Raw genomic sequence first — 25,423 nt, forward strand, 5'->3', positions numbered from 1 at the left:
ATCTGGGTCAGTCAGGGAGCCTGGGCCTAAGCCACAGTCTGACCCCCCACACCCCAGGCCTCACGTGGAGTTGTGAGGGGATGGAGTCAGCCTCTGGGACCCAATGCCCACAAGGCTTCCTCTAGCGTACCTGACTGGGACAGTTCTAGAGCAGCTGCTGTCTGTAGCCTATATCAAGCTCATCATCACCACCTGAAAACAAAATTGTTGGACCAAATCATTCAACTTACACTGTCTCATCTACGTATGAGATTGAGCAGAAACTTTGTTTGAATAAAAATATTTAGAATATACTAATAAGACAAGCAAGTGTGGATTGTAAATATAAATATATTACATTTTTTGACAGTATCTATTCATCTATGAATCATTGCTATTAATGGATGAAATATGTCAGGAGAGAAAATAATTACACACTGATAAAACATTGAATGAGAGATTAAGCACCTACCATATCATCTAAGTTAACTTAGTTTTCTATACATCCCCTCTATGAATGAAATCAAGCCTTCATAATATTACAGAATAATAGGCACTAATTTAGGCATGACACATAATGAAACTCGGTAACACTTTCTACACAGTAGTAACTGTAATAACAATATAGTAGTAATATGTAATGACATGGTAATATGTGATTACGTATCTTAAACTTGCTTTCTAGTAGAGTGATAGATCTATAACCCACATTTCTATGTGAATTTAGTGGGGCCACACAAAAAGTTACATATTGGCACTTTAACTCTAAGCAGGGTGCAGTTCAATCTTTCACCACATGGGTGGCTGGTGTACTAGTTTGCACTAATCTGAATAGAATTGTATTAGAGAGAAATCAGATATGAACTGCAGGCAGCTAAGGTTATAATATCATGGTGAAACTGAGACAGAACAGCAATAGTGATTACATCCAAATGAAAAATATGTTATTGTACATATTAAATATGAAACAAAAAGACAGAAAACAAAAACCAATGTACTTCTTGAAGAAAATAATAATAAATAAAAAACTGGGATATAAATTTATGAATTAATGAATCAGCTATAAGCTATAGTTACTACTCTTCTAACCTTAGAAATACCCCCTCAAGCTACAATGGTAAACTATAGCAAAATATACCAAAAGAGACAACCACACAGCAGTTTTCAGCTGTCGGTGCAACACAATGTAGAACTTCAACAGAGCTATTTCCAGATGTTAAGGTGAAACAGATTGATCATCTGTTAATGTGAATCAGATCAGTTTATGTTGTTTTCACTTCCTCTATGATGTCTCCTCACATGCAGGCACGGAAACCTCCACTACAGAAACAGCAGAGATAAATATAATATAATATAATTTAATAGCTCTATAGTAACATTCTATTATATTATTATATTACTTATGGCAATTGCAAAAACGTTGTTGTAGATTTTGTCGCACTTTGTGAAAACTATGTGTCCAACTTTCTAACTACGTCCAACAAGTGAGTATCAGATGCATATTAACAATGCATATTAACATTACATTATATTTCAGGCAAAGCAATGATCATCATTCATGATTTCACATATTCTTTCACTTACCCTATGTACCTTAGGCTACACGACACATTACATAATGATGGAATTGCATAATCCTGTATGAAATGTTGGGGATTACACTGCAGCATAGTAAAAGGAAAATAAATAACTCAGTATGTGTGTGTGATATGGGCTGTGTTGGAAATATACAGAGGGATGCGCCTCTTATCCAAGTACCTGATTCTCGCGAGGGTTGGCTTAGCAGAGAGAAACACCGAGGAGAGTGAGCAAAATAAGGAACAGACAACCACCCAGCCTGCCTGGTGTACAGAGCAGACGGGGACAGGGATAGACAGAGCCAGGAAAGCCGTCCGAGAAGTGGCTGGGCGTGACGTCACGAGTTTTCGGAACGTCAACAACAACCTGCAGCATCAGAACCTGCCAGCGGCGGTTCCCAGTGGGCGGTTCCTGGGGTAAGAGGAGTTGCTGTCGCTTTTTTCTGCCACCACAACCTCTCTGTATTGTTTGAAGCCATTCCAGCAGCGACACAGTTCATCCTCTCGTTGTGTTTCCGGCCAAAGCGGCTTCTCTCTCATTTATTCACACGCGCACAAGAAAAGCGCGAGCTTAAAAAAGTACAGGCACGATAGGGGAACCCATTGCTCTCCCCACGACTTCCCGCGCCAGTCAGGTAATATCATTATGACAACAACCATAGTTATGCTACAAAACGGTTGAAAATATACTTCTGATACTGTGTTTATGTGAAGTTCGTAGTATTCAAGAATGTTGGAAGCTATGTCCACTGACAGCTAACGTTAGCCAGAGAGTGTTTGTAGTGCTTGCTACGTGAAGATGATGCTGATGCTGCAACGAGGCTGGGAGTGCGAGACAGTAGACAGGAGGGAGGTGGAGTGGTCTGGGTCGGGATCTGGCCTAGAGTGTGTGCTTTTTCTCAGCATTGCTTTCTGCCCCCCCCTCCAATTAAAAAAAAAACTATAAATCTCGAGGGAATAAATTGTATATACAGTCAAGTATCTGAATAGTTTGGAATAATGTATGCATGCCTGTAAGGTCGAATTCTTAATTCTTTAGCTCATCTGCTAGCAAGCTATTGGCGTCATGCGTTTGCTTGACAGCTCTTGAGGTGAGATGATGCAGTTGCTACTGTTGTGCTGGCAGGCAATCATTGGGCGCGTTCAAGGAGATTTTGTGAAGTTGGTGTCACCGCCTTTCAAAGTGTGTTGCATTATGGGGATACAAATTGTCTGACTTGCGCCTACATGTTGACTGCATTGCAGTTGCTCCTCACCAACTTCAACCTGGAGCAATCGCCTGGGTTGTAGGAGGATCTATTTTCAACCAATCGTTATGGTGTTTTTGTTTGAGCCAGCGACGAAACGGGAACAAACTTTTCTGTGATTCATATATACAGTGGATATATATACAAATAAATCATATTTAAGACCTCTCATCAATTGATTGTACAGACATATGATTTCAGTTTGAGTGTGTGATATGGGGGTTAGAGACATGTTTATTTTGAGAACTACGTTGACACTGCCATGCATCTGAGCCTTGCTGTTGGAAAACCACAACAGTGTCCGACTTTCCACTGTCGCAAGATGCACCTCCCCCGACTTCACTCATCGACTTTCGTCTACAGTGGGCTGCATCAGCCTAACAACTGGAACATGCTAATTTTCAAAAAGCAGCCACATTGTTTCCATAAACCCTTTGAACCCTATGTCAATTTGATACTTTGTGTGCCAACAATGTTTACTAAAGCTTTTGTTTGTTTATGTCTGCATTTCTGCAGCACTCTATAATAATTCAGACTGATATAATTCAGGATGTCTTGACCCACTCAACTATGTGACACTGTCACTTTATAAAGAGGACTAACACTGCTGCCTGCTCCTCTTTTTAAATCAACATTTGGAGTGAAGATGGCTTCCCCTAGAGCCCTCATATACCCCTACCACTGCCCATAACCACTGGTACAGTGATAGGCTTTGTCATTTTATGACAACTAGGATTCTAATGCAGCCTCCATGTAAATCATACAGTAGGCTATACGAGTTGACAAGTGATACTGAGGTAATTCAGTATCTGACAAGATAAGAGGAACTCCTGGAATCCATCAGACATCAGCATCCGCCAGCGTTCAATCACACCTTTTCATTTCCTTAATTTCAAACCAAAACACCGGTCTCGCTCTCTCTTGTTACTCTCTGTGTGATCCTTATGAATTTTCATTCTCCGTTCAGGCACTGTTCTGCTCCTTTGGTATTATCCTAATCCATGTCTAATTCAAAAGGCACAAATACAATAGTATGTTTAGTCTTGTGGGCTAGTCTGTGCAGATGATAATGGCAATAGATTTGTATTTGATAGACAACTCATTTTGACTTGGCTTTACTTCCATATCAGTTTTTTTTTCTCCAGAGTTTCTTAGGAGGGTAAATGCCTTTGGACAACAGCTGCTGTCCTGGGTCTGTTCTAAGATGTTTGATGCTAAAGGAAGTGGAAGTTAGGAAGTGTGTGGCTAGGCTTAATGTACTAAGTGCTTCCAGAAGCCATCTTGGGTTACAGAGCAGTAGGCCTAGTTTTTATCTGGATTCTTAAGTGCGCTGCAGGAGTCGTGTAGAGCAACATGATATCCCTCCGCTAAGGAATCACTTGTACCCTTGACCAGGGTCTTGTTCATTAGGCACAAATGGGAGCATCATTTAAATGCATTTCAGAACCACTTCAAAAACTATTTGATGCATCTTAAGGAGCTTATGCAGTCTGTTGATAAACAAATTAAAAACATGCCAGCCAGGGCATGTGTATACTGTTTGTTTAGACTATACTGTCTACAGAATACAATACTTCTAATCAAGGGTTTTAGACATAGGTCAGCAATTTGCATCTTTCTATAATTTCAGCTGTCTGTCATGTTCTGTATTACATTAGTGATGGGGAAAAATGTATACGGTTACATATCGGGATATTGTTGGGGACGATATATCCTATAGTTTTGACTAGAGGTCGACTGATTAATCGGAATGGCCGATTAATTAGGGTCGATTTTCAAGTTTTCATAACAATTGGAAATCTGTATTTTTGGGCACCCGATTTGCAGATTTGTATTTTTATATATATATATATATATTTTTTTACACCTTTATTTAATCTTTATTTAACTAGGCAAGTCAGTTAAGAACACATTCTTATTTTCAATGACGGCCTAGGAACGGTGGGTTAACTGCCTTGTTCAGGGGCAGATCGACAGATTTTCACATTGTCAGCTCGTGGGATCCAATCTTGCAACCTTGACTAGTCCAACGCAATAACGACCTGCCTCGCTCTCGTTGCACTCCACAAGGAGACTGCCTGTTATGCAAATGCAGTAAGCCAAGGTAAGTTGCTAGCTAGCATTAGACTTATCTTATAAAAAACAATCAATCATAATCACTAGTTAACTACACATGGTTGATGATATTACTAGATATTATCTAGCGTGTCCTGCGTTGCATATAATCTGACTGAGCATACAAGTATCTGACTGAGCGGTGGTAGGCAGAAGCAGGCGCGTAAACATTCATTCAAACAGCACTTTCGTGCGTTTTGCCAGCAGCTCTTCGCTGTGCGTCAAGCATTGCGCTGTTTATGACTGCAAGCCTATCAACTCCCGAGATGAGGCTCGTGTAACCGAAGTGAAATGGCTAGCTAGTTAGAGCGCGCTAATTGTCGTTGTGTTGCTGGTTCGAGCCCAGGGAGGAGCGAGGAGAGGGACGGAAGCTATACTGTTACACTGGCAATACTAAAGTGCCTATAAGAACATCCAATAGTCAAAGGTTAATGAAATACAAATGGTATAGAGGGAAATAGTCCTATAATTCCTATAATAACTACAACCTAAAACTTCTTACCTGGGAATATTGAAGACTCATGTCAAAAGGAACCACCAGCTTTCATATATTCTCATGTTTTGAGCAAGGAACTGAAACGTTAGCTTTCTTACATGGCACATATTGCACTTTTACTTTCTTCTCCAACACTTTGTTTTTGCATTATTTAAACCAAATTGAACATGTTTCATTATTTATTTGAGGCTAAATTTATTTTATTGATGTATTATATTAAGTTAAAATAAGTGTTCATTCAGTATTGTTGTAATTGTCATTATTACAAATGCATTTTTTTAATCGGCCAATTAATCGGCATCAACGGTTTTTTGTCCTCCAATAATCGGTATCGGTATTGAAAAATCATAATCGGTAGACCTCTACTACATGCAATCCATTCTAGGGACACAATGACATCAGTGCTCTCACTTCACTAGAAGATCTCCCTTCCTGGCATATGACAAGATTCCAACAGCGATTTCATTTCCGAGAACAGCCCAGATGTATGAGTAGTGCTGTCATGATGAGTAGTACTGTGGTGGTGGGTTCCTCCAACAGCAGACAAAGGGTGGCTCTGGTTCTGGGGGCCGGCAGCCACAGGCAGATTGAGTGGGGCGCCCAGGGGACCCTGGCTTTCTTATATGGCACATATTTTACATGGAACATATTGGACTTTTACTTTCTTCTCCAACACTTTGTTTTTGCATTATTTAAACCAAATTGAACATGTTTCATTATTTACTTGAGGCTAAATTGATTTTATTGATGTATTATATTAAGTTAAAATAAGTGTTCATTCAGTATTGTTGTAATTGTCATTATTACAAATAAAAAAATCAAAAATCGTCAGATTTAATCTGTATCGGCTTTTATGGTCCTCCAATAATCGGTATCGGCGTTGAAAAATCGGTTGACCTCTAGTTTTGACAATATCACAATATTATTTGTGCGCTAGTTAGCTGTACCTGCACCAAAACTCCAGTATTTCTCCTTCATAGTTTGTTCTCCATTTGTTTTCAGGTCTTTTATTTCCACGACTGATTAAAACATTGTTCTCCTGGCTCTCTCTTGTCCCTCTGCAGCAGACATATGGTGAGCAACATGTTTGGAACATCGAAGCGCAATACATATTATATCGGCACCAAAGTATTGTGATATTATTGTATCGTGAGGTCACTGGCAATTCCCAGCCCTATATAACACCATTACTTTTCTCTTATGTAGGCTATGGGAATGTGGATGGTCTATCTGGGATAGTAGGCTATTTGCTTAATAGGCTCTCAATGGGAGGAGGCTGCGGGCAATTCCTCTGTAACAGAGTGATGCTGAGACAGTGCAGATGCAAAATTTGGTAACAGAATGACTGTACAAACCATCATTCTATTACCAAACTTTGCATTTGCACTGTTCTTCAGGTAGGCTAAATGTGTTTTTGTAAAAATGTCTGTGGAAATTGTTAAAAGTAGTCCTTGTGAATAAAGTTGAACTTTGCAATCATTGTTTTTTGTTTGACATATATTTTAAAGTGAAAAAGTGAGTCTCAGCATATCTCTGTTACTGTGGAATTGCCCATTTGGCTCCTGAAATAGATTTAGGCTACTTAATCCTTCTGTAGTGATTCTTGGGGGAACAAGGCCTGTAATAGTTAGGGTTGCAAAATTCTGGGAATGTTCAATACATTCCCTGGTTTTCCCAAAATCCCGGTTGGAGGATTCCCGGAATCAGGAGAGAATAGGCAGGAAATCCCCAGCCGGGATTTCGTGAAAACCAGGGAATTCCCAGAATTTTGCAACACTAGTCAGTGTTTGCATGATGAAGCATTATGTTTTTGCACACTATCTATCTAGTTTAGAGAAAGAAAACATTTGAGTAAATTCAATGTTGTTGTAAATCCCCCAAAACGATAATCAAGCCAGGCATTAGCCAAATAAGTGTTTTTTGTCCAGAAATGCTTGGGTGCTTGTATCATTCTAGGTATTCTTTATTTCCTCAATTTCAGCAGCTGTGAATTAATTTATGTGTACCTAGCCTATATTCTTGCTGCTGTATGCTCCAGCCTCCAGGGCTGAGGGAATTGTAAATGCTTCATGGTGTATTTTTGAATGGAATGAGGCGTTTCAGATTATTTTTCTGCTTGTATCCTCTAGGTCCACCCCCACAGTGAGAGTCAGGTCGGCCTCTCACTCTATAGTTTACTTAGTAGTTCTGATTTGAAAGGGTTTTATTTGTAAATGTGTTGATGGGCAGTGGGCACTAATTGGCCTTTCATATTGCTTTGGGAACTAAGTACAACCCAGTGTTGGAGGTTACATAGTCACTATTGGTTCCATGTGTATGGCTCCATGTGTTCAGTGCCTTGTGAAGATAATTCAAGGTATTTTTTTACTAGTACAGGGCACCCTGCAGCCTGTAATAATAATAATATACTGTACTTCTAGAGATTCTGGGCCTATATGTCTACAGAATCTCTAGGAAATCAAATGTCTTCTGTCTGCTATTACCATGTCTACAAACTGGCCTGTTCCTCAGGATAAGCATTGATAGTTATTCATGGTGTATAATGTCTGTTTGATTCCCTTGTGGCAAGTGTGTCTAGTAGTTCACACTGGCCTTATCTGATGCTCACTGCATGCTCTGCAGGCATGTGCTTCATGAGTTGATTTTGCTGTCATCTCACTCATTGGCTGATTCCTTTGTTTTCTTCAGTGGATAGGATCTGTAGTGTGAGTGGTGCCTATAAAGATAGGCTAGGTATGGATTAGTCTAGTGGGTGACAGTACAGTATTGCCCATTGGAGAGTGATCACAATCACCTGGAGTTCAGTGAATTTCCCTAATATTGGTGTGCTGTTCATTTGGATTCAGGGCTGTTCCCTGACATGGCGAGATTGATTAATGGTGTATGGCTGGCTGATACCGCATACTACTGCACATTTATCAAGTACTGATACTCCCTTCAAAAACTATATGATGTAATGCTATTTCTACGTATTTTATTCCTGTTGTTACTATTTTTTTATAAATTTTACTCTGCATTGTTGGGAAAAGGTCTTGTAAGCGAGCATTTCACAGTAAAGTCTACACTCGTATTCAGCACATATGACAAATGCAATTGGATTTGAGTTGATTTGGCTGGCTCTTTCTGGACCCTCCCTCCGCTCTCCTCTCCACCAGGGCTGCGAATTGGCAGGGACCTCACAATACAATATAATCACGATTCTATAGATATTGTGATTCGATACTGAGATTTTATTGCGATTCGACGTTCCAAATATATTGCTCTCTATATGTCTGCTGCAGAGAGACGAGAGCCATGAGAAAACGAGTTTTGATCAGTCATTGAAATAAAAGTGCTGAAAAGATGTTGGCTCACTATTTACAAAGAAGATGGAGAACAAGCTATGAAGGAAAAATACTGGCGTTTTGGTATAGGTACACCACACTATCTTAACGTTCTCCCTCTGACTACATCAAGACATTGAATTCAGCGTTGTTGGTTTTAGCACAGCTGAAGACTGTTCTGCAGTGACAGGCTTACAACAGCAGGGCTGGGGCTTCGTCACACTGGATCTCAGCTCGCCACCGTGTCTGTCACTCAATCTGTCTGAGGCGGAGGGAGGGTGCAGGGGAACATAGTGGAATGGTGGCCAGCAGCACACAATGCTGCCTCTACCACACATGAAGAGCCAGGCATGATATCGACAGTCAGCTCTCGGTCCTTCTTCCGCCTCTCTACTACTATAGACTAGTACTACACAGACTTGAGCTATCAGACAGGCTGAGTCACCACATCCTCTATGACTCCTTGTATTATTTTATGTGCTCTGTCCTTTATACTATAGTCATTCATTGACAGTCATATGAAATCCAGCAGCGTTCTGTGCAATGCAATGATTGGGAAGCTCCGTAACCCATAAGGCTGTGGCTGAAACCCCCTCCAGCCCCATCATATACCCATTGTGTACACCCCAGTGATTTTATAGGCTTCAATGTGCTACACAGCCAGCTAATAACAGATCTTTCTGGGAGGCTCCATCTCCAAGTTCACTTTTATGTTTGGGTGATGCCAGGGTGGGTTCATCTTTTATAAAACATGGCACACAATTTGATCTGTTTTTATCCCTATAGGACTGCAGTTATCTGGTGTGCTGCTTTCACAGCTCAGTCCAAAATACATTTAGAATTCTAACCTCACTCATTACGATGCTAACAAACGTTCCCTAAGCAATAGGCTATTACTTCAAGTGTTCAGCACAGCAATTCGGAGACAATGAAATTGAAATATGATCTATTGTCTTGAAATGCAATCTATACATTTTCATGGATTAAAGAGCCTCTAAGGCCCCTTTGATTATTATAAGGAGGCATTATTTGATATTGATCTCAGGATAATAGATTCTGTTATACCACCTAGGAATTTGAAATGAGGCATGCATGCCTTGCTGCCCTTCACTGAAAATGTTCTTATGATATATTTTGGTGGAGGATGTTGGCAGTTGTAAAGTACTCTTAAGGATACAGTACTCTGGTTGTATGGTGCTACAGTATGGTGCTACAGTATGGTGTTACAGTATGGTGCTACAGTATGGTGTTACAGTATGGTGCTACAGTATGGTGTTACAGTATGGTGCTACAGTATGGTGCTACAGTATGGTGCTACAGCATGGTGCTACAGTATGGTGCTACAGTATGGTGTTACAGCCTGGTGCTACAGTATGGTGCTACAGTATGGTGTTACAGCCTGGTGCTACAGCATGGTGCTACAGTATGGTGCTACAGTATGGTGTTACAGCCTGGTGCTACAGTATGGTGCTACAGTATGGTGTTACAGCCTGGTGCTACAGTATGGTGCTACAGTATGGTGTTACAGTATGGTGCTACAGTATGGTGCTACAGTATGGTGTTACAGCCTGGTGCTACAGTATGGTGCTACAGTATGGTGCTACAGTATGGTGTTACAGTATGGTGCTACAGTATGGTGCTACAGTATGGTGCTACAGTATGGTGCTACAGTAGGATTCTAACACTCTGATCACAAGGTTTCAGTTCAGAGTCTCTCACATTTTTCTCGCACTATCACCATCTGTACAGTATGAAGTATAAAGTTACCTGTGGGATTTTCACCTGTAAGAGATTCTGTCAACCAACAGCTACTGCCAAGCGGCTAACGTTAGTACTGCAAGGACCCTGTTAGCCTAGTACACAGTGTCTTTACAAATGACTGACATTTTAAAGGTTATCTTCATTGATGCCTCCCCTCCCTTGCCTGTCCCGTCAACACTCAGCCAGAATCTGGACCATATCAACAGGATAATAACGTAAATATCTGGACGAGGTGAGCAGGGTACTCACTAATGATTATAACACCCTGCATGTACTGTACATTGTATTCAATAAGGAGGTTCATTTCACTCACCTCGTCAACTCATTGTCCACTCAGTTAGTCGGGTTCATTCATACAATTGGGGTCAAAAGCACCTTTTAGTAAGACACAAAGTCAGATACAAGACATTTGCTATCTGGTTTGTCCGGTTTGGTTTTCCAAGAAAAAAGGGACGTTCAAGGGAAGTGCTGGCCTGGGTCTTAGAACATACAGTGCCAAGAACACAAGATTGGGGACAGTATATTAAATCATGCCAGTACTTGTGATAACCCGAGGCCTGCATATCTCCACTCCAGTCAGTGTTCACTTTGAGGACTACATAATGTGTATGTTACTCATGCTGCTGTACACTGTCTCATACACACACTTCCAGGTCAAATGTTAGGCTATATTGTAATGTACTTGGTGGCTTCAGTAGTTTTAAAGAGACTGTAATTGTTAGTCGGCAAAGTATTGTGCATTATACAGTGGGGCAAAAAAGTATTTAGTCAGCCACCAATTGTGCAAGTTCTCCAACTTAAAAAGACGAGAGAGGCCTGTAATTTTCATCATAGGTACACTTCAACTATGACAGACAAAATGAGAATAAAAAATCCAGAAAATCACATTGTAGGATTTTTAATGAATTTATTTGCAAATTATGGTGGAAAATAAGTATTTGGTCACCTACAAACAAGCAAGATTTCTGGCTCTCACAGACCTGTAACTTCTTCTTTAAGAGGCTCCTCTGTCCTCCACTCGTTACCTGTATTAATGGCACCTGTTTGAACTTGTTATCAGTATAAAAGACACCTGTCCACAACCTCAAACAGTCACACTCCAAACTCCACTATGGCCAAGACCAAAGAGCTGTCAAAGGACACCAGAAACAAAATTGTAGACCTGCACCAGGCTGGGAAGACTGAATCTGCAATAGGTAATCAGCTTGGGTTGAAGAAATCAACTGTGGGAGCAATTATTAGGAAATGGAAGACATACAAGACCACTGATAATCTCCCTCGATCTGGGGCTCCACACAAGATCTCACCCCCGTGGGGTCAAAATAATCACAAGAACGGTGAGCAAAAATCCCAGAACCACACGGGGGGACCTAGTGAATGACCTGCAGAGAGCTGGGACCAAAGTAACAAAGCCTACCATCAGTAACACACTACGCCGCCAGGGACTCAAATCCTGCAGTGCCAGACGTGTCCCCCTGCTTAAGCCAGTACATGTCCAGGCCCGTCTGAAGTTTGCTAGAGAGCATTTGGATGATCCAGACAAAGATTGGGAGAATGTCATATGGTCAGATGAAACCAAAATATAACTTTTTGGTAAAAACTCAACTCGTCATGTTTGGAGGACAAAGAATGCTGAGTTGCATCCAAAGAACACCATACCTACTGTGAAGCATGGGGGTGGAAACATCATGCTTTGGGGCTGTTTTTCTGCAAAGGGACCAGGATGACTGATCTGTGTAAAGGAAAGAATGAATGGGGCCATGTATCGTGAGATTTTGAGTGAAAACCTCCTTCCATCAGCAAGGGCATTGAAGATGAAACGTGTCTGGGTCTTTCAGCATGACAATGATCCCAAACACACCGCCCGGGCAGCAAAGGAGTGGCTTCGTAAGAAGCATTTCAAGGTCCTGGAGTGGCCTAGCCAGTCTCCAGATCTCAACCCCATAGAAAATCTTTGGAGGGAGTTGAAAGTCCGTGTTGCCCAGCAACAGCCCCAAAACATCACTGCTCTAGAGGAGATCTGCATGGAGGAATGGGCCAAAATACCAGCAACAGTGCGTGAAAACCTTGTGAAGACTTACAGAAAACTTTTGACCTCTTGTCATTGCCAACAAAGGGTATACAACAAAGTATTGAGATAAACTTTTGTTATTGACCAAATACTTATTTTCCACCATAATTTGCAAATAAATTCATAAAAAATCCTACAATGTGATTTTCTGGAATTTTTTCTCATTTTGTCTGTCACAACTGAAGTGTACCTATGATGAAAATTACAGGCCTCTCTCATCTTTTTAAGTGGGAGAACTTACACAACTGGTGGCTGACTACATACTTTTTTGCCCCACTGTAAATGCATATCGCGTTATATAGGCTACAGAACCTTGGAAACCAGGGTGACATTTCATTAAGTTAGCATCATTTGCACTGCCAATACCACGGTAGCTCTCTCAATGGGCATATTTGGTCAAATTGACTTAACTAGATACCTAAAGACCTGTTGTGTGACTGTACATCTAAAAATGACACTGAAGAAAACGAGAGCCAAAACAAATAGCAAATGCATCTGCAGAGGAATTCTGCCAAACAGTTTAGCTCTACTGTTTCCTGTAGCATGTGTCAGTAATCCTGTGTGATTTTGCGATGTAGTGAAGGTGTGAGTTACTCTACTGTGACAGACAGTCAGGTGTGGGAGAGAAGAGTATTGGGTGGATTGTGCATACACCGGCTCTGTGGTAGACACTTGGTGGATCATGTTGATGCGGCTCTAGCTTAATAAATGACTGTGAGTCTTCCGAGTGTTCACCACAAACTGCCGTCAGGAGATTTGCTCTAAAAACCATTGCTTGACTTGGATTGAAATCGGTTCCGGTGCTCATGTTGGGTGCCGGTACTGTTTACATTTAGGTGCAGGAACTCCACAATACTTTTTGAGCTAATATTCTATAAGAGGAACAGGAGCTCAAGCAGTAGAATATTTTTAGGTGCTGGTACTCAGCTTGGGTGAGCTCCTACCTAAGTCAAGCACTGCTGATAACTGGCACTTTTGTGGAGTTGTGTGTCATTTATTCCCCAGCCTGATATGACAAGGCTTTTCTTAGATGTGTCAGCAGGTCTGATCTGAATACTGATGCTAGGCAGAGCTCCACAGTGGAATACACTAACTTTGATTTATTAAGCTAGCCTATGGTGAGTCTTTACACAGTACAATGTGGCAAGGCAAGGTTCTATGGTTCAATTGAAATGCTTGCAGGTTTGATTCTCTCTGGACTGGCTATCGGATTTGGTTGAATTCCTTGTACATTTTACAGTACTCTTCTGGTCCTTGATGTAACATAGACATTCAAAAAACTATTGTCTGTCAAATCCTTTCTTTGCAAATTAAGTAAACAGGAAGTAACAGGCGACCATGATACATTGATGCATTGTTGCACATTTTGGGGAATATTCAGAGGTGGAAACTTTCCGTGGGAATTAACGGGAATACATGGAAATTAACTGAAATATATATATATACAAATTAATATTAATACCATTTAAATTGAGATGTTTTTTTTATATTGGATACATTTACCATATCATATGGAGACAGAAACATAAACCTTTTACCTTATCATAAGTAGACATAATAGAAATAAAAAAACAATTTGACTCTTCACATGGGATGATTTCACTGAACAACAAAAGAAAGGGAATATTGAATGATCCCCAATGATCCACCGCATCTCCCAAAAATGTTTTCAACATACATCTGTAAAGTGATAGTCTAGAAACTAAAGCTTTGGTTGTCTTCCTTTCAGGCTTCCATGTCTTCTCCCTGGACCTCCTCAATGTCCACCTCTTGAACATCAGACTCTGAGGCCTCATCTTCACTGTCACTTTCCAACCCTGTTGAGGATGGCTCGTGGTCAGGCTCAAAAAGCCAAAAATTTGCCCGGTTGGCCACCAATTTTTTAACCCTTGTATTGGTCAGCCTGTTGCGTGCTTTGATGTGTGTATGTTCCCAAACAAGGACCAGTTGCGATCTGAGGCAGCTGATGTTGGTGAGATTTGGAGTTTGATGGTGGCAACAGGGGAAAGAGCCTCAGATCCACAAAGTCCCTTCCAGCAGGTGGCTGATGAGATATGTTGGCACAACTGCCATATTGCATCTCCATCCCAAAGCCCTTGCTTGGAAGTGTCCTTCACCAGACTGCCAAGAACCTTGCCCTCATCCAGGCCAAGGTGGCGAGACACGGTAGTGATGACACCATAGGCCTTGTTGATCTCTGCACCAGACAGGATGCTCTTGCCAGCATACTTGGGGTCCAACATGTACGCTGCGGCGTCTATGGGCTTCAGGCAAAAGTCTTCACACTTTTTGATATATTTCAGAACTGCAGTTCCTCTGCTTGTAGCAACAGTGAAGTGGGCAGGGCTGTACGGATTTCTTCACTTACATCTGCAAGCAGAGTCTGAACAAAATACATAATCCGGGAGGATCCTCTTGATGGGGCTGTCCATATCGGCAGACTGTGATATGGCCATTTCTTGGAGAGACACTTTCCCCTCCAGGAGACTGTCAAACATGGTGACAACACCACCCAAACAGGTGTTGCTGGGCAGCTTCAATGTGGTGCTCTTATTCTTCTCACTTTGCTTGGTGAGGTAGATTGCTGCTTTAACTTGATGACCCTTCACATACCTAACCATTTACTAGGCTCTCTTGTAGAGTCTATCCATTGTTTACAGTGCTATGATGTCCTTGAGGAGCAGATTCAATGCATGAGCAGCACAGCCAATTGGTGTGAAGTGAGTGTAGGACTCCTCCACTTTAGACCAAGCAGCCTTCATGTTCACAGCATTGTCTGTCACCAGTGCAAATACCTTCTGTGGTCCAAGGTCATTGATGACTGCCTTTAGCTCATCTGCAATGTAGAGACCGGTGTAACTGTTGTCCCTTGTGTCTGTGCTCTTGTAGAATACTGGTTGAGGGGTGGAGATGATCTAGTTAATTATTCCTTGCCCACGAACATTCGACCACCCATCAGAGATGATTGCAATACAGTCTGCTTTCTCTATGATTTGCTTGACCTTCACTTGAACTCTGTTGAATTCTTCATCCAGCAAATTAGTAGATAAAGCATGTCTGGTTGGAGGGGTGTATGCTGGCAATACACATTGCCTGTGAGCATCAGGGGTGAGCCAGTTGCATACACAGCTCGAGCAAGACATTCATCAGCATTTCTCTGACTACGTTCCACCATTGTGTCAAAAAAACATCTGATTTCAGAAGGACCATGAACTGTTGCTTTGTCTGTCACCAGTGCAAATACCTTCTGTGGTCCAAGGTCATTGATGACTGCCTTTAGGTGTCTGATTCATCATTTTCACCCTGAATAGTAGTACAGGGACTTTTGTCAGAGGTTGCTTGTTGTGAGCGCTGAGGGAACTTTATGCACTTGGCCAGGTGATTCTGCATCTTTGTTGCATTCTTCACATATTATTTGGCACAGTATTTTCAAATGTACACAGCCTTAACTTCTACATTAGCTGCAGTGAAATGTCTCCACACATCAGATAGTGCCCGTGGCATTTTCCTGTAAAGATTAGGAAAAAAATCGTAAAAATCCCCCAAAACAATTCCATGTACAATTCCATGTACAGATAAATAGTTAATTGTATTGTAATGAAAATGTACCATAAAGCATGTAATCCTTGGCTCAGACAGTGTAGTAGTGTGGGCTCAATAGCATCTCATTAGTGTGCAAGATCTTGAGAATACATGTGATGGAAGAATGCACTGTGCATGCAGAGCGTTGCAATTCCATTGAATTGGGGATAGTTTAACAAAAATATGCCACAAGACCTAGAATTGCCTTGTGTGTATCCCACAAAAAAAGGTTCACTGTTATAAGCTTTTTTGATGAATTTAAGCAAAATTCCCCATATTCCCTGGCTTAACGTCCCATTGTTCTTAACTGACTTGCCTAGTTAAATAAAGGTCAAATAAAAATAAAATAAAAAAAATGCAACATTTCCAGAAGAATTCCGCGAATTTACCAGAAAGTTTCCGACCCTTTGCAACCCTAGTTATGACACGCACAAAATAGCATTCGTGTATAGTTTAAGGCTATGACATACTGTCCTGTATATTATGTAGCCTACGTTTACAGTACAGTAATCCAATGAATTAATATTGTCTACTGGTCAGACACTTCTGAATCCTTGAACGTCAGAGTGACCACTGCTTCTAATACTGTTTGGAACAATGGTTATGTTGCGCCTCCAGTGAAGACCAGGCACACTACTGTAGCAGTACTAGAGATCGTCACATGACTCTCTGAGGCTTCTGTTGTAGCTGGTCATTAGGTCGATAGGTTAACTGGCGCTTTGAACTCCTCGGTGTCGAACAAATTTGATTGAACAATTTAGTGGGTCTGTAATGTTTTGAGAACATGCTGTTTTCAGAAGTAGTAAGTAAGTAACCACTCTGGCAAAATCAATACTGCTCTAGTGGTCTTGGGAAATCAACTCCTGCTGTTGAACATTAAACACATAACCTAGTTAAAGGGATACTTCAGGAATTTGGCAATGAAGCCCTTTACTTCTCCAGAGTCAGATGAACTCATGGATATAATTTATATGTCTCTACATGCAGTTTGAAGGAAGTTGCTAACTAGCATTAGTGCAATTGCTAACTAGTGTTAGCACAATGACTGGAAGTCTATGGTAACTGCTAGCATGCTAGACTTCCAGTCATTCTGCTAACCCTAGTTAGCATTGGCTTACGAATCGAAGTTCCTTTTCGATAAGATGATAGCTTAGATAAATCAGACTTGAGTCTCCAGCTGGAGACTTGAAGAAGAGGCTCACTCAACAGCCTATTCGATGGAAGTTTTGAAATGTAGCATAGGGTCATTGACAACAGTGTTATTTTTAGGAATGGCGTATCGTATCCTAGAGTTTCAGGTCAGTGATGTGCCCCCACAGCCCACACAAGCCTCTCCCCGGCCACTACAGCCTCCATCCTGTTCTCCTGGCTTCTCACCAGAGGCTCCAGCTGCCCACCCACCACCCCCTCCAATACTACCACCGTTTATGAATGAATCCTCAGGCCTTAGCTCAGATCAGATGAGAGATGTTTTTAATTTAGCCCTCTAGTTAAGGTGCTGGGGGGTTTGAACTCTAATAAGGAAGAATGTTTCCTCTGAGTGTGCTTACTAGTCTAGTCATTAGTGGAGTAAAGTCAGCAAGGTATTAGATTAGATAGCATAGGTGAGAAGAGACACTTTGTTTGTCTTTCCTGTTTGTCTGTTTCATCAAATCCGGGGTCAGCTTGATCTTCACCCTGTTAATCCTTGAGTCTAAGCCGGGTGAGGGGGGGATTGTTTTAAGATGGTCATACCAAGGATCATTTAGCTATTTGATTTTGAATTGTAGGACCCCCTTAAGGTATAAAACATTTATATCTATTTTTTTGGGGGAGGAAACATATTGAATTTGGCCTTACTGCTATTTGCCCATAGAAACACATTGAATAACAGCTTCCTACATGGATAAATAGATAGTCCAAAAAAGGATCAAAAGTAAGTTTGTTCTGAAGTGTCTGTCCTATACCTGAGAGATAAGAAAGATCAGAAAACTATTTTTTATGTATTTATTACTTGTATTTAACCCCTTGTACTTCCATACATATTTTTAACAGGTACTTGGCTACCTTCAGATTGTGTTCGTGTGAGTCTCATCTTTCATTAGAGGGGTCATTAATAGTTTGTAGGCAAAACCGTTCGTTTGCTACAGATGTTTCCTTGAGAATACCTTTTTTAAATGTTATCATGGTCTGACAAACATGGTGGATTGAGATGCAGCCCAGGCCAAACCGTTCGTTTGCTACAGATGTTTCCTTGAGAATACCTTTTTTAAATGTTATCATGGTCTGACAAACACGGTGGATTGAGATGCAGCCCAGGCCAAACAACTGATCAGCTTAAACTGATGGATTTTGATGGGGATTTTTTTATTATACCAATTATATTTCTGCAGGGGCGCGGACATCGACTCTATGGGATTAATAGCATAATCAATACCTTTTTTGATGCTTGATTGACTTTGTTTTATCTTATTGGCCATTTAGACTAGAGGGAACATTTAGGTTAGATGTTTGTCACTTTCTTTTATCCTGTTTTGAAAGAATATACGGATATAAAAAGACCAATAAAGACAGGAACATTGCAATATAGCTATTTAATAATAAACAGCATAGGAATGTGGTCCAGGGAAGAATAGGAAGTATCAACAGGAGAGTCCAAATGCTGAGGGGAAAACAATGCAACAAGGGAAAAGCAGCTTTGGTGGGATGGAGGGATGTTATTTGGCTTCACAATGACTGCTGTTTGTCATGTCAGATTGTGTAAGAATGAAGGGGGAATGACAAGGAGAGAGAGAGAGAGAAAATAATCCATGTATTATTTCCCCCCCTGTTACTTCCTTCCAGGCTGAGTCACCACTGGAGAGTGGGAAGGTCTGGAGAGAGCGAACGAGAGAGAGAGGGGAGGGGAGGGAGAGAAGAAACAACCACGAGAGGAAGAGAAGACGCGACACACCACTTGTATGTGAGTGTGTGAGAGAGAGCGAGAGCAACTGAGCGAGCTGCCGGGAGAGCGCCAGTAAGGGAGGGCGAGAAACACCGCCGGCGTCGAGGCTGGGAGGCACCATGAGCGATGTCACCATCGTCAAAGAAGGCTGGGTGCAAAAAAGGGGTAAGTAGTACCTCTCCTCTTATGGGCTGTTTTGTAACCGACTGGGATGAGTGACAGTGAGAGAGAACATGGAGATGTGTGTTTGAGAGTGAGGGAGAGAAAATGAGTAAACACATGGATGGGTGATTATTCTGTGTGTCTCCCCAGAGACAAGTCTCTTTATTATGGTTGGCTGGCTGCATTACGCCAGGGCATGGCTTCAGTCTGATTGTGTCTGAAGAGAACAGTGTGTGTGGGTGTATGAGAGGAGGGGAAGTGGGAGCACACAGCATGTGTCTGTAGTATGTACATGGTTTTCTGAGTGTCTGTCTGAGCTTAACTTGCTGTGGTTGTGTGCGTGTGTGCGTGTGCGTGTGTGCGTGTGTGTGTGCGTGCGTGCGTGTGTGTGTGTGCGTGCGTGTGCGTGCGTGTTTGGCTGCTGTTGTTAAATGAAGGGGAAGGAGTGCCCCAGTGTTGATGTTGCAAGGCTGTTTTACTCCGATTTGACTTGGTCTCCCCTACTGTGTGTGGAATAGAGGCAAAATTGTATTTGCCTTAAGCTGTTGTCTGCTGCCGGCTTCTGCTTCTACTAGACATGAAACAACCTCCCTTGTCCCTGACTCAATGCTGGTGTCCCTTTCTGGTCCTAGTCCTTCAGGGGTGCTGTGCTGAATCTGACATAAAGCCTGAGGAGAGGAGAGAGAATTAATTTAATTCAGTTAATTAATTAATCAGTTAATTTAATAAAGTTTGTGTTAGATTTAGTTTTGAAATATTTCAGCTTTTATTTTCATTGTTTTTTATTATCTTTTTCCTGTAAAGCACATTGCGTTGTATACCATGTCTGAAATGTGCTGTATAAATAAAGCTTGATTTGATGTTATGCACTTGGCCTGTTGCACAACAGCTCTGACATGTGAGGAGCATGTCATCTCAGGGTCGTGGGTCACTGGCCGGTTTCTCTGTTGAGATCTTTTGATGAAGATGGACAAGACATCACCCTTGGTCTACATTGGTCTTGGTGCCTTGCTCTCTCTCTGTCTCGGTCTCTGTCTGTTTGATGGCCTTCTATTTCCCCTCAGTCTGGGCCCTGATTGGGTGCCCTGAGTGGGTGCCCTGGGTGGGTGCCCTCTCTGACAGATTGTGAGTGTTCAATATTTTTCTCGAACCACCTAACAATTCTCAGTGCTGTACTAAATTATAGACAGCCTTAGTTTGCCTTACATCCTTAGTTTGTGTGTGTGTGTGTGTGTGTCTATCCAAGCATGTGAGCAGCAATGGCACTGGCTGGCTCCAGTCACTCTTGCCACCCCATTTGGTTGAATTATGAGCCCCTAGTCCATGTCTGACACACTTGAGTTGATTTAGAAGACTCCAGGTACACTCCTCCAGCTCCTGCTCTCTCATTGAGCTGCTGCCTAAATAGATTTTTATGGACAAAATACAAGTGGTGAAGTGGATGGTCAGTGGACCTTAATGTCTGATGTGATTTGTGGGGATTCTGACCCCTAGGGCTTCTGCTACAGACTACAGACGTATTATAATAGGATCTCTAGCTGTCTTGGTCCTCTGTAGCTTAGTTGGTAGAGCATGGTGCTTGCAACGCAAGGATAGTGAGTTCAATTCCCGGGACCACCTGTATGTAAAATGTATACACACATGACTGTAAGTCACTTTGGATAAAAGCGTCTGTTAAATGGCATCTATTCTAGATGTGATGAGCCACAGTCTGTTCTCGGGTTTTAGGCCTGCAGCACAGTCACATTGTGTTCTGTCTCTAAAGCTCCCAGAGCTCATGTCTGTCTATCAAAATGGAATGCAGCTTTTTAGGAGGCGTCTGCATGCAGTTTTCCAGACCATAGTACAGAACCATTATTTCAATGCTTTTGTGGTCTTACACAGTGTCAAGGCTTGCAGTTTAAGTGCTATTTGATGGTATTGAAGTATTGATTCACTCAAAGCAGAATTAGCCTAAACCAAGAAATTAGCTTAAGGACAAAGCTTGTTTTTCATTAGACATGATTGAATCAAGGCTTTAAGCTCTGCAAGGGATTCCAGTGAAATGCATTGGGGGGGAGCAACCAGAGGCACGGGTGGGAGCGAGTGCTGTTGAGTTATCTGGGAAATGTCTGAACCTTAGAGCTTTATAATGCTAGCTGTGCAGAGGTCATGTGAGTGTGCAGCCGTTGCATCGGTTTCAATGCAAATCACACGGGTAGGTGAGTGAAAAATAATGCGGTGTATGACACAACACCGTTTGAGCACACTAGTAAGATTAAGCATAATCACACCGTGTGTGTGTGAGTCAACTTCTCGGAGCCTCCCAGATGTGCACATGCTCCAGCGCTGTCCATTCCATCCCATATAAAGCCATGTGGGAACCTGGGGGATCCGTTCAAACTTCCCTCCCTCCCTCCCTAGGAGGGGAGGGGCCACGCCTTCCTCCAGCCATGCAGCCTGCAGATGGGGAGACGAGAGGAGCCTCGGCCCTAAGCTGCCTGGGAAACAGAGCACGTTTTGTTGGGCTTGGACTCCGGCCAACATGACCTTGTTCACCCTCTCTTTCTCTGCCCCTCCCTCTCCTCTCTCCATCCTTCGCTCATCTATTTTCCCTCCGCGCTCTGTCCCACTCCATTCTAACCGCCTGCCTTCCTGCTTGTGTTTCCCTTGCTGCAGTAAAGTTATTTTGTCCCTGGCCTGACACAGGCTGTGTCTACTGGGTGAGTTTGTGAAAACAGAGCTGTGATACAAGGGGAAAGGGGGGCGTCTGGCGGTGACATAATTTCCTGTTTACGGACCAACTGAATGGGTCTCTCTGAGAGGGGGCCAGTTGAAGAGAGGATGATTGACCAGCTCCTCTGTCCTCCTCCCTGCATTACATCCCTCCATCCATCCATGCTCTCACACTCAATTCACTAAGTGCTGATTGAACTCTGGGCCAATGATGTCCTCATCCCCTGGAAGCAGCAGATCGGAGACGAAGGTAGAACAATACACTACTAGGCTCTATTCAGTCCAAATCTGTAAACGGGTTTCCCTGTTCAATCAAAAGCAGCATTCTTCCATGTGTGTATTATTGCAACCCAAAGTGAGTTGTTTCCAGCTACTTCCTGAAATCCGGTCACTGGGTTTGATGGAATAAGTCCAACTGCTTCTGGGGCTCACTTAAAGACATGTATTAATATAATTTGATTACTTTTGCAGTGTGGATCTCCTAGATATCTCCCTCACAGATCTACATGGATTCTCTCTAGCATATGGTGAAGCACAGAGGGAAATGGATGGCATCTGCACCATTCAGATAAGCATCCCACATGGCCCCCTTGGATTGGTTCTGGATGGCGTGTCTGTGTCATCATCTCTGGTTAAGAGCAGACCTCCCTGTCCCTGTGTGTGTCTGTGTGTTGTGTGTGTGTGCATAATGAGTGCTCTGGGGCTGCTGGGATCACATGGCTGCTCTGCTGCGGTCTCAGTCAGAACAGTGATGGAACACTGTGTACTGCAGGGGTTATGACTGGGGAAAAATGGGAGTGGGGGTGGAAGCTGTGCGGAGGCATGAATGAAGCTCTGTCTCACGCTCTCTCTATCTCTCTGACTCTGACCTTGGTGGTACCAGCTCTGCTGACTGTGTTGTACCTTCAGTCACCTCTGGCAGGGAGAACCCATCTGACCCCACACAGAGCAACACTTCAGTGGCCATTGCACCACTCCTCTGGCTCCCCTCTCTCCCCCTCCGCCCAGGCCTCATGGTGGGGTGTGGTGCGGTGTGGGCTGCTAGTGGGAACTCCCTGGAAATCTCCTCCATGACTCAGAAGAAAGTGAGACACAGACAGCAGCCAATGTGATGTGACCTGTCTGGTCTGTTTCCATAATTTGCTATCAACTTATCACACTTATGGTACATGTCTAGCTGCTCCTCCCCTCTCCAAGAGCACTAGTAGATAATACAGTGTGGCTTCACTACTATCAGACCTGTCTGCCTCCAGTCTTCTCCTCATGATGGGCCACAGCGTGCGTCTGCCTGCCTGGTAGCGCGTTCCATCTACGCATATTAAGTGGAGGAGTGCAGCCTCCACAGTCACGACTCAGCCTTTCGTGCGTGTCTGTGTGATGCATCAAGGACACACACGCACACAGACAGACTTACTGTATATACAGAAAATTGTCTGTCTGGCTGTCTCTCTAGCTGGCTGGCTGTCTGTCTGGCTGGGAGAGGTCTTGCTTGCTGACTGGCTGGGTGGCTTGCTGGCAGTCTGGTATGTGACTACCTGGCTGGGAGAGATCTTGCTTGCTCACTGTCTTTCTGGCTGGCTGGCTGGCTGGTTGGCTGTCTGGGTGGCTGTCTGGTAGAGTTCTTACTTGCTTGCTGTCTGGAGAGGTCTTACTTGCTAGCTGACTGGGAGAGGTCTTGTTTGCTGGCTTTCTCTGATTAGCTGGCTGACTGGCTGGGAGAGGTCTCGCTTGCTGACTGGCTGGCTGGCAGTCTTGTCTGACTAGCTGTCTGGGAGAGGTCTTGCTTGCTCACTGTCTTTCTGGCTGGCTGGGAGTGGTCTTACTTGCTGGCTGACTGGGAGAGGTCTTGATGCTGGCTGTCTGTCTGACTAGCTGGGAGAGTTCTTGTTTGCTGCTGTCCAGGGAGGGGTGCAGGCCAGAGGAACAGGGTTAGGGTGCTGCTGACTCACGGCCCAATCCAGAACCATGACTGCTGTGTGTGTGTGTGTGTGTGTGTGTGTGTGTGTGTATGTCTGGATGGCCCAGGGCCGGCCTTCTCTAATGATTGTGCTGCATTATTATTAGTCATCAGCCTGCTGACTGATGTGGTCCATGTGTTCTGATCCTCAGATAGTGGATCACATAGTACTAGACTCAGTGCTCTTCATCTTGCTCTACCCTCATCCATCCCTCAGTCCAAACTGCACTCTGTGTGTGTAAACGTCTGCTGCGTTTCTTGTCTGTGTGTTGAGCCCTGTCTGAGCAGGAGAGAGGAGGACTAGGGAGGTTGGGGTGTGATGCATTTAGACTCTAAATGCTATTGCCATGTCTGTGTTGAGGGTTGAAGTGCTTGATCTTTACCAAATGTGATGAAAATGCCCAGCATGTGTTTACTCTGTACTTGTAACCTGTAGCAGGACATTTTTAATTTATTTTTAATTTTACCTTTATTTTACTAGGCAAGTCAGTTAAGAACAAATTCTTATTTTCAATGACGGCCTAGGAACAGTGGGTTAACTGCCTGTTCAGGGGCAGAACGACAGATTTGTACCTTGTCAGCTTGGGGATTTGAACTTGCAACCTTTCGGTTACTAGTCCAACGCTCTAACCACTAGGCTACCCTGCCGCCCAATGAAATGTATAGGACAGGATCAATATCAATATGACATGTAATTTAATGTCTGTAGGCTACATGTTTCAAACAGACCACCATAGTCCCTGTGCCCAAGAAAGCGAAGGTGACCTGCCTAAATGATTGCCGCCCGTTGCACTCACGTCGGTAGCCATGAAGTGCTTTGAAAGCCTGGTCATGGCTCAGATCAACACCATCATGCCGGAAACCCTAGACCCACTACGCTTCAGATACCGCCCCAACAGATCCACAGAGGACCCGATCTCAATCGCACTCCACACTGCCCTTTAGGAACATAGGAATAGGAACAGCTATGAGGGAATGCTGTTAATTGACTACAGCACAGTGTTCAACACCAGAGTGCCCATAAAGCTCATCACTAAGCTAAGGATCCTGGGACTAAACCTCTCCCTCTGCGACTGGATCCTGGACTTCTTGATGGGCCGCCCCCAAGTGGTAAGGGTAGGCAACAACACAGCTGCCATGCTGATCCTAAACATTGGGGCCCCTCAGGGGTGTGTGCTTAGTCCCCTCCTGTACTCCCTGTTCACCCATGACTGCGTGACCAAGCACGACTCCAACACCATCATTAAGTTTGCTGACGACACAACAGTGGTAGGCCTGATCACCGACAACGATGAGACAGCCTATAGGGAGGAGGTCGGAGAACTGGATGTGTGGCCAGACCAACAACCTCTCGCTCAATGTGAGCGAGACAAAGGATCTCCCTGTTCACCCCATGACTGCGTGACCAAGCACGACTCCAACACCATCATTAAGTTTGCTGACGACACAACAGTGGTAGGCCTGATCACCGACAACGATGAGACAGCCTATAGAGAGGAGGTCGGAGAACTGGAA

General features: G+C 43.1%; 1 protein-coding gene across 2 annotated transcripts in view; it reads left to right on the forward strand.

The window, feature by feature from the left end:
* Positions 1-1,799: 1,799 nt before the first annotated feature.
* The window catches only part of akt3a (v-akt murine thymoma viral oncogene homolog 3a), a 127,439-nt gene continuing 103,815 nt past the window's right edge, over positions 1,800-25,423 (forward strand). Inside the window, exons 1-2 of one of the 2 annotated variants that reach the window (XM_031805006.1) lie at positions 1,800-1,973; positions 18,975-19,239. In XM_031805006.1, the coding sequence (XP_031660866.1) occupies positions 19,194-19,239 (46 nt within the window). In that variant the 5' untranslated portion in view covers positions 1,800-1,973; positions 18,975-19,193. Of the gene's footprint in view, positions 2,192-18,974; positions 19,240-25,423 lie in introns of both variants that reach the window. The other variant, XM_020460604.2, reaches the window with a different exon arrangement.

The sequence above is a fragment of the Oncorhynchus kisutch genome, linkage group LG25, assembly GCF_002021735.2.
Source record: "Oncorhynchus kisutch isolate 150728-3 linkage group LG25, Okis_V2, whole genome shotgun sequence".
Taxonomy (NCBI): domain Eukaryota; kingdom Metazoa; phylum Chordata; class Actinopteri; order Salmoniformes; family Salmonidae; genus Oncorhynchus; species Oncorhynchus kisutch.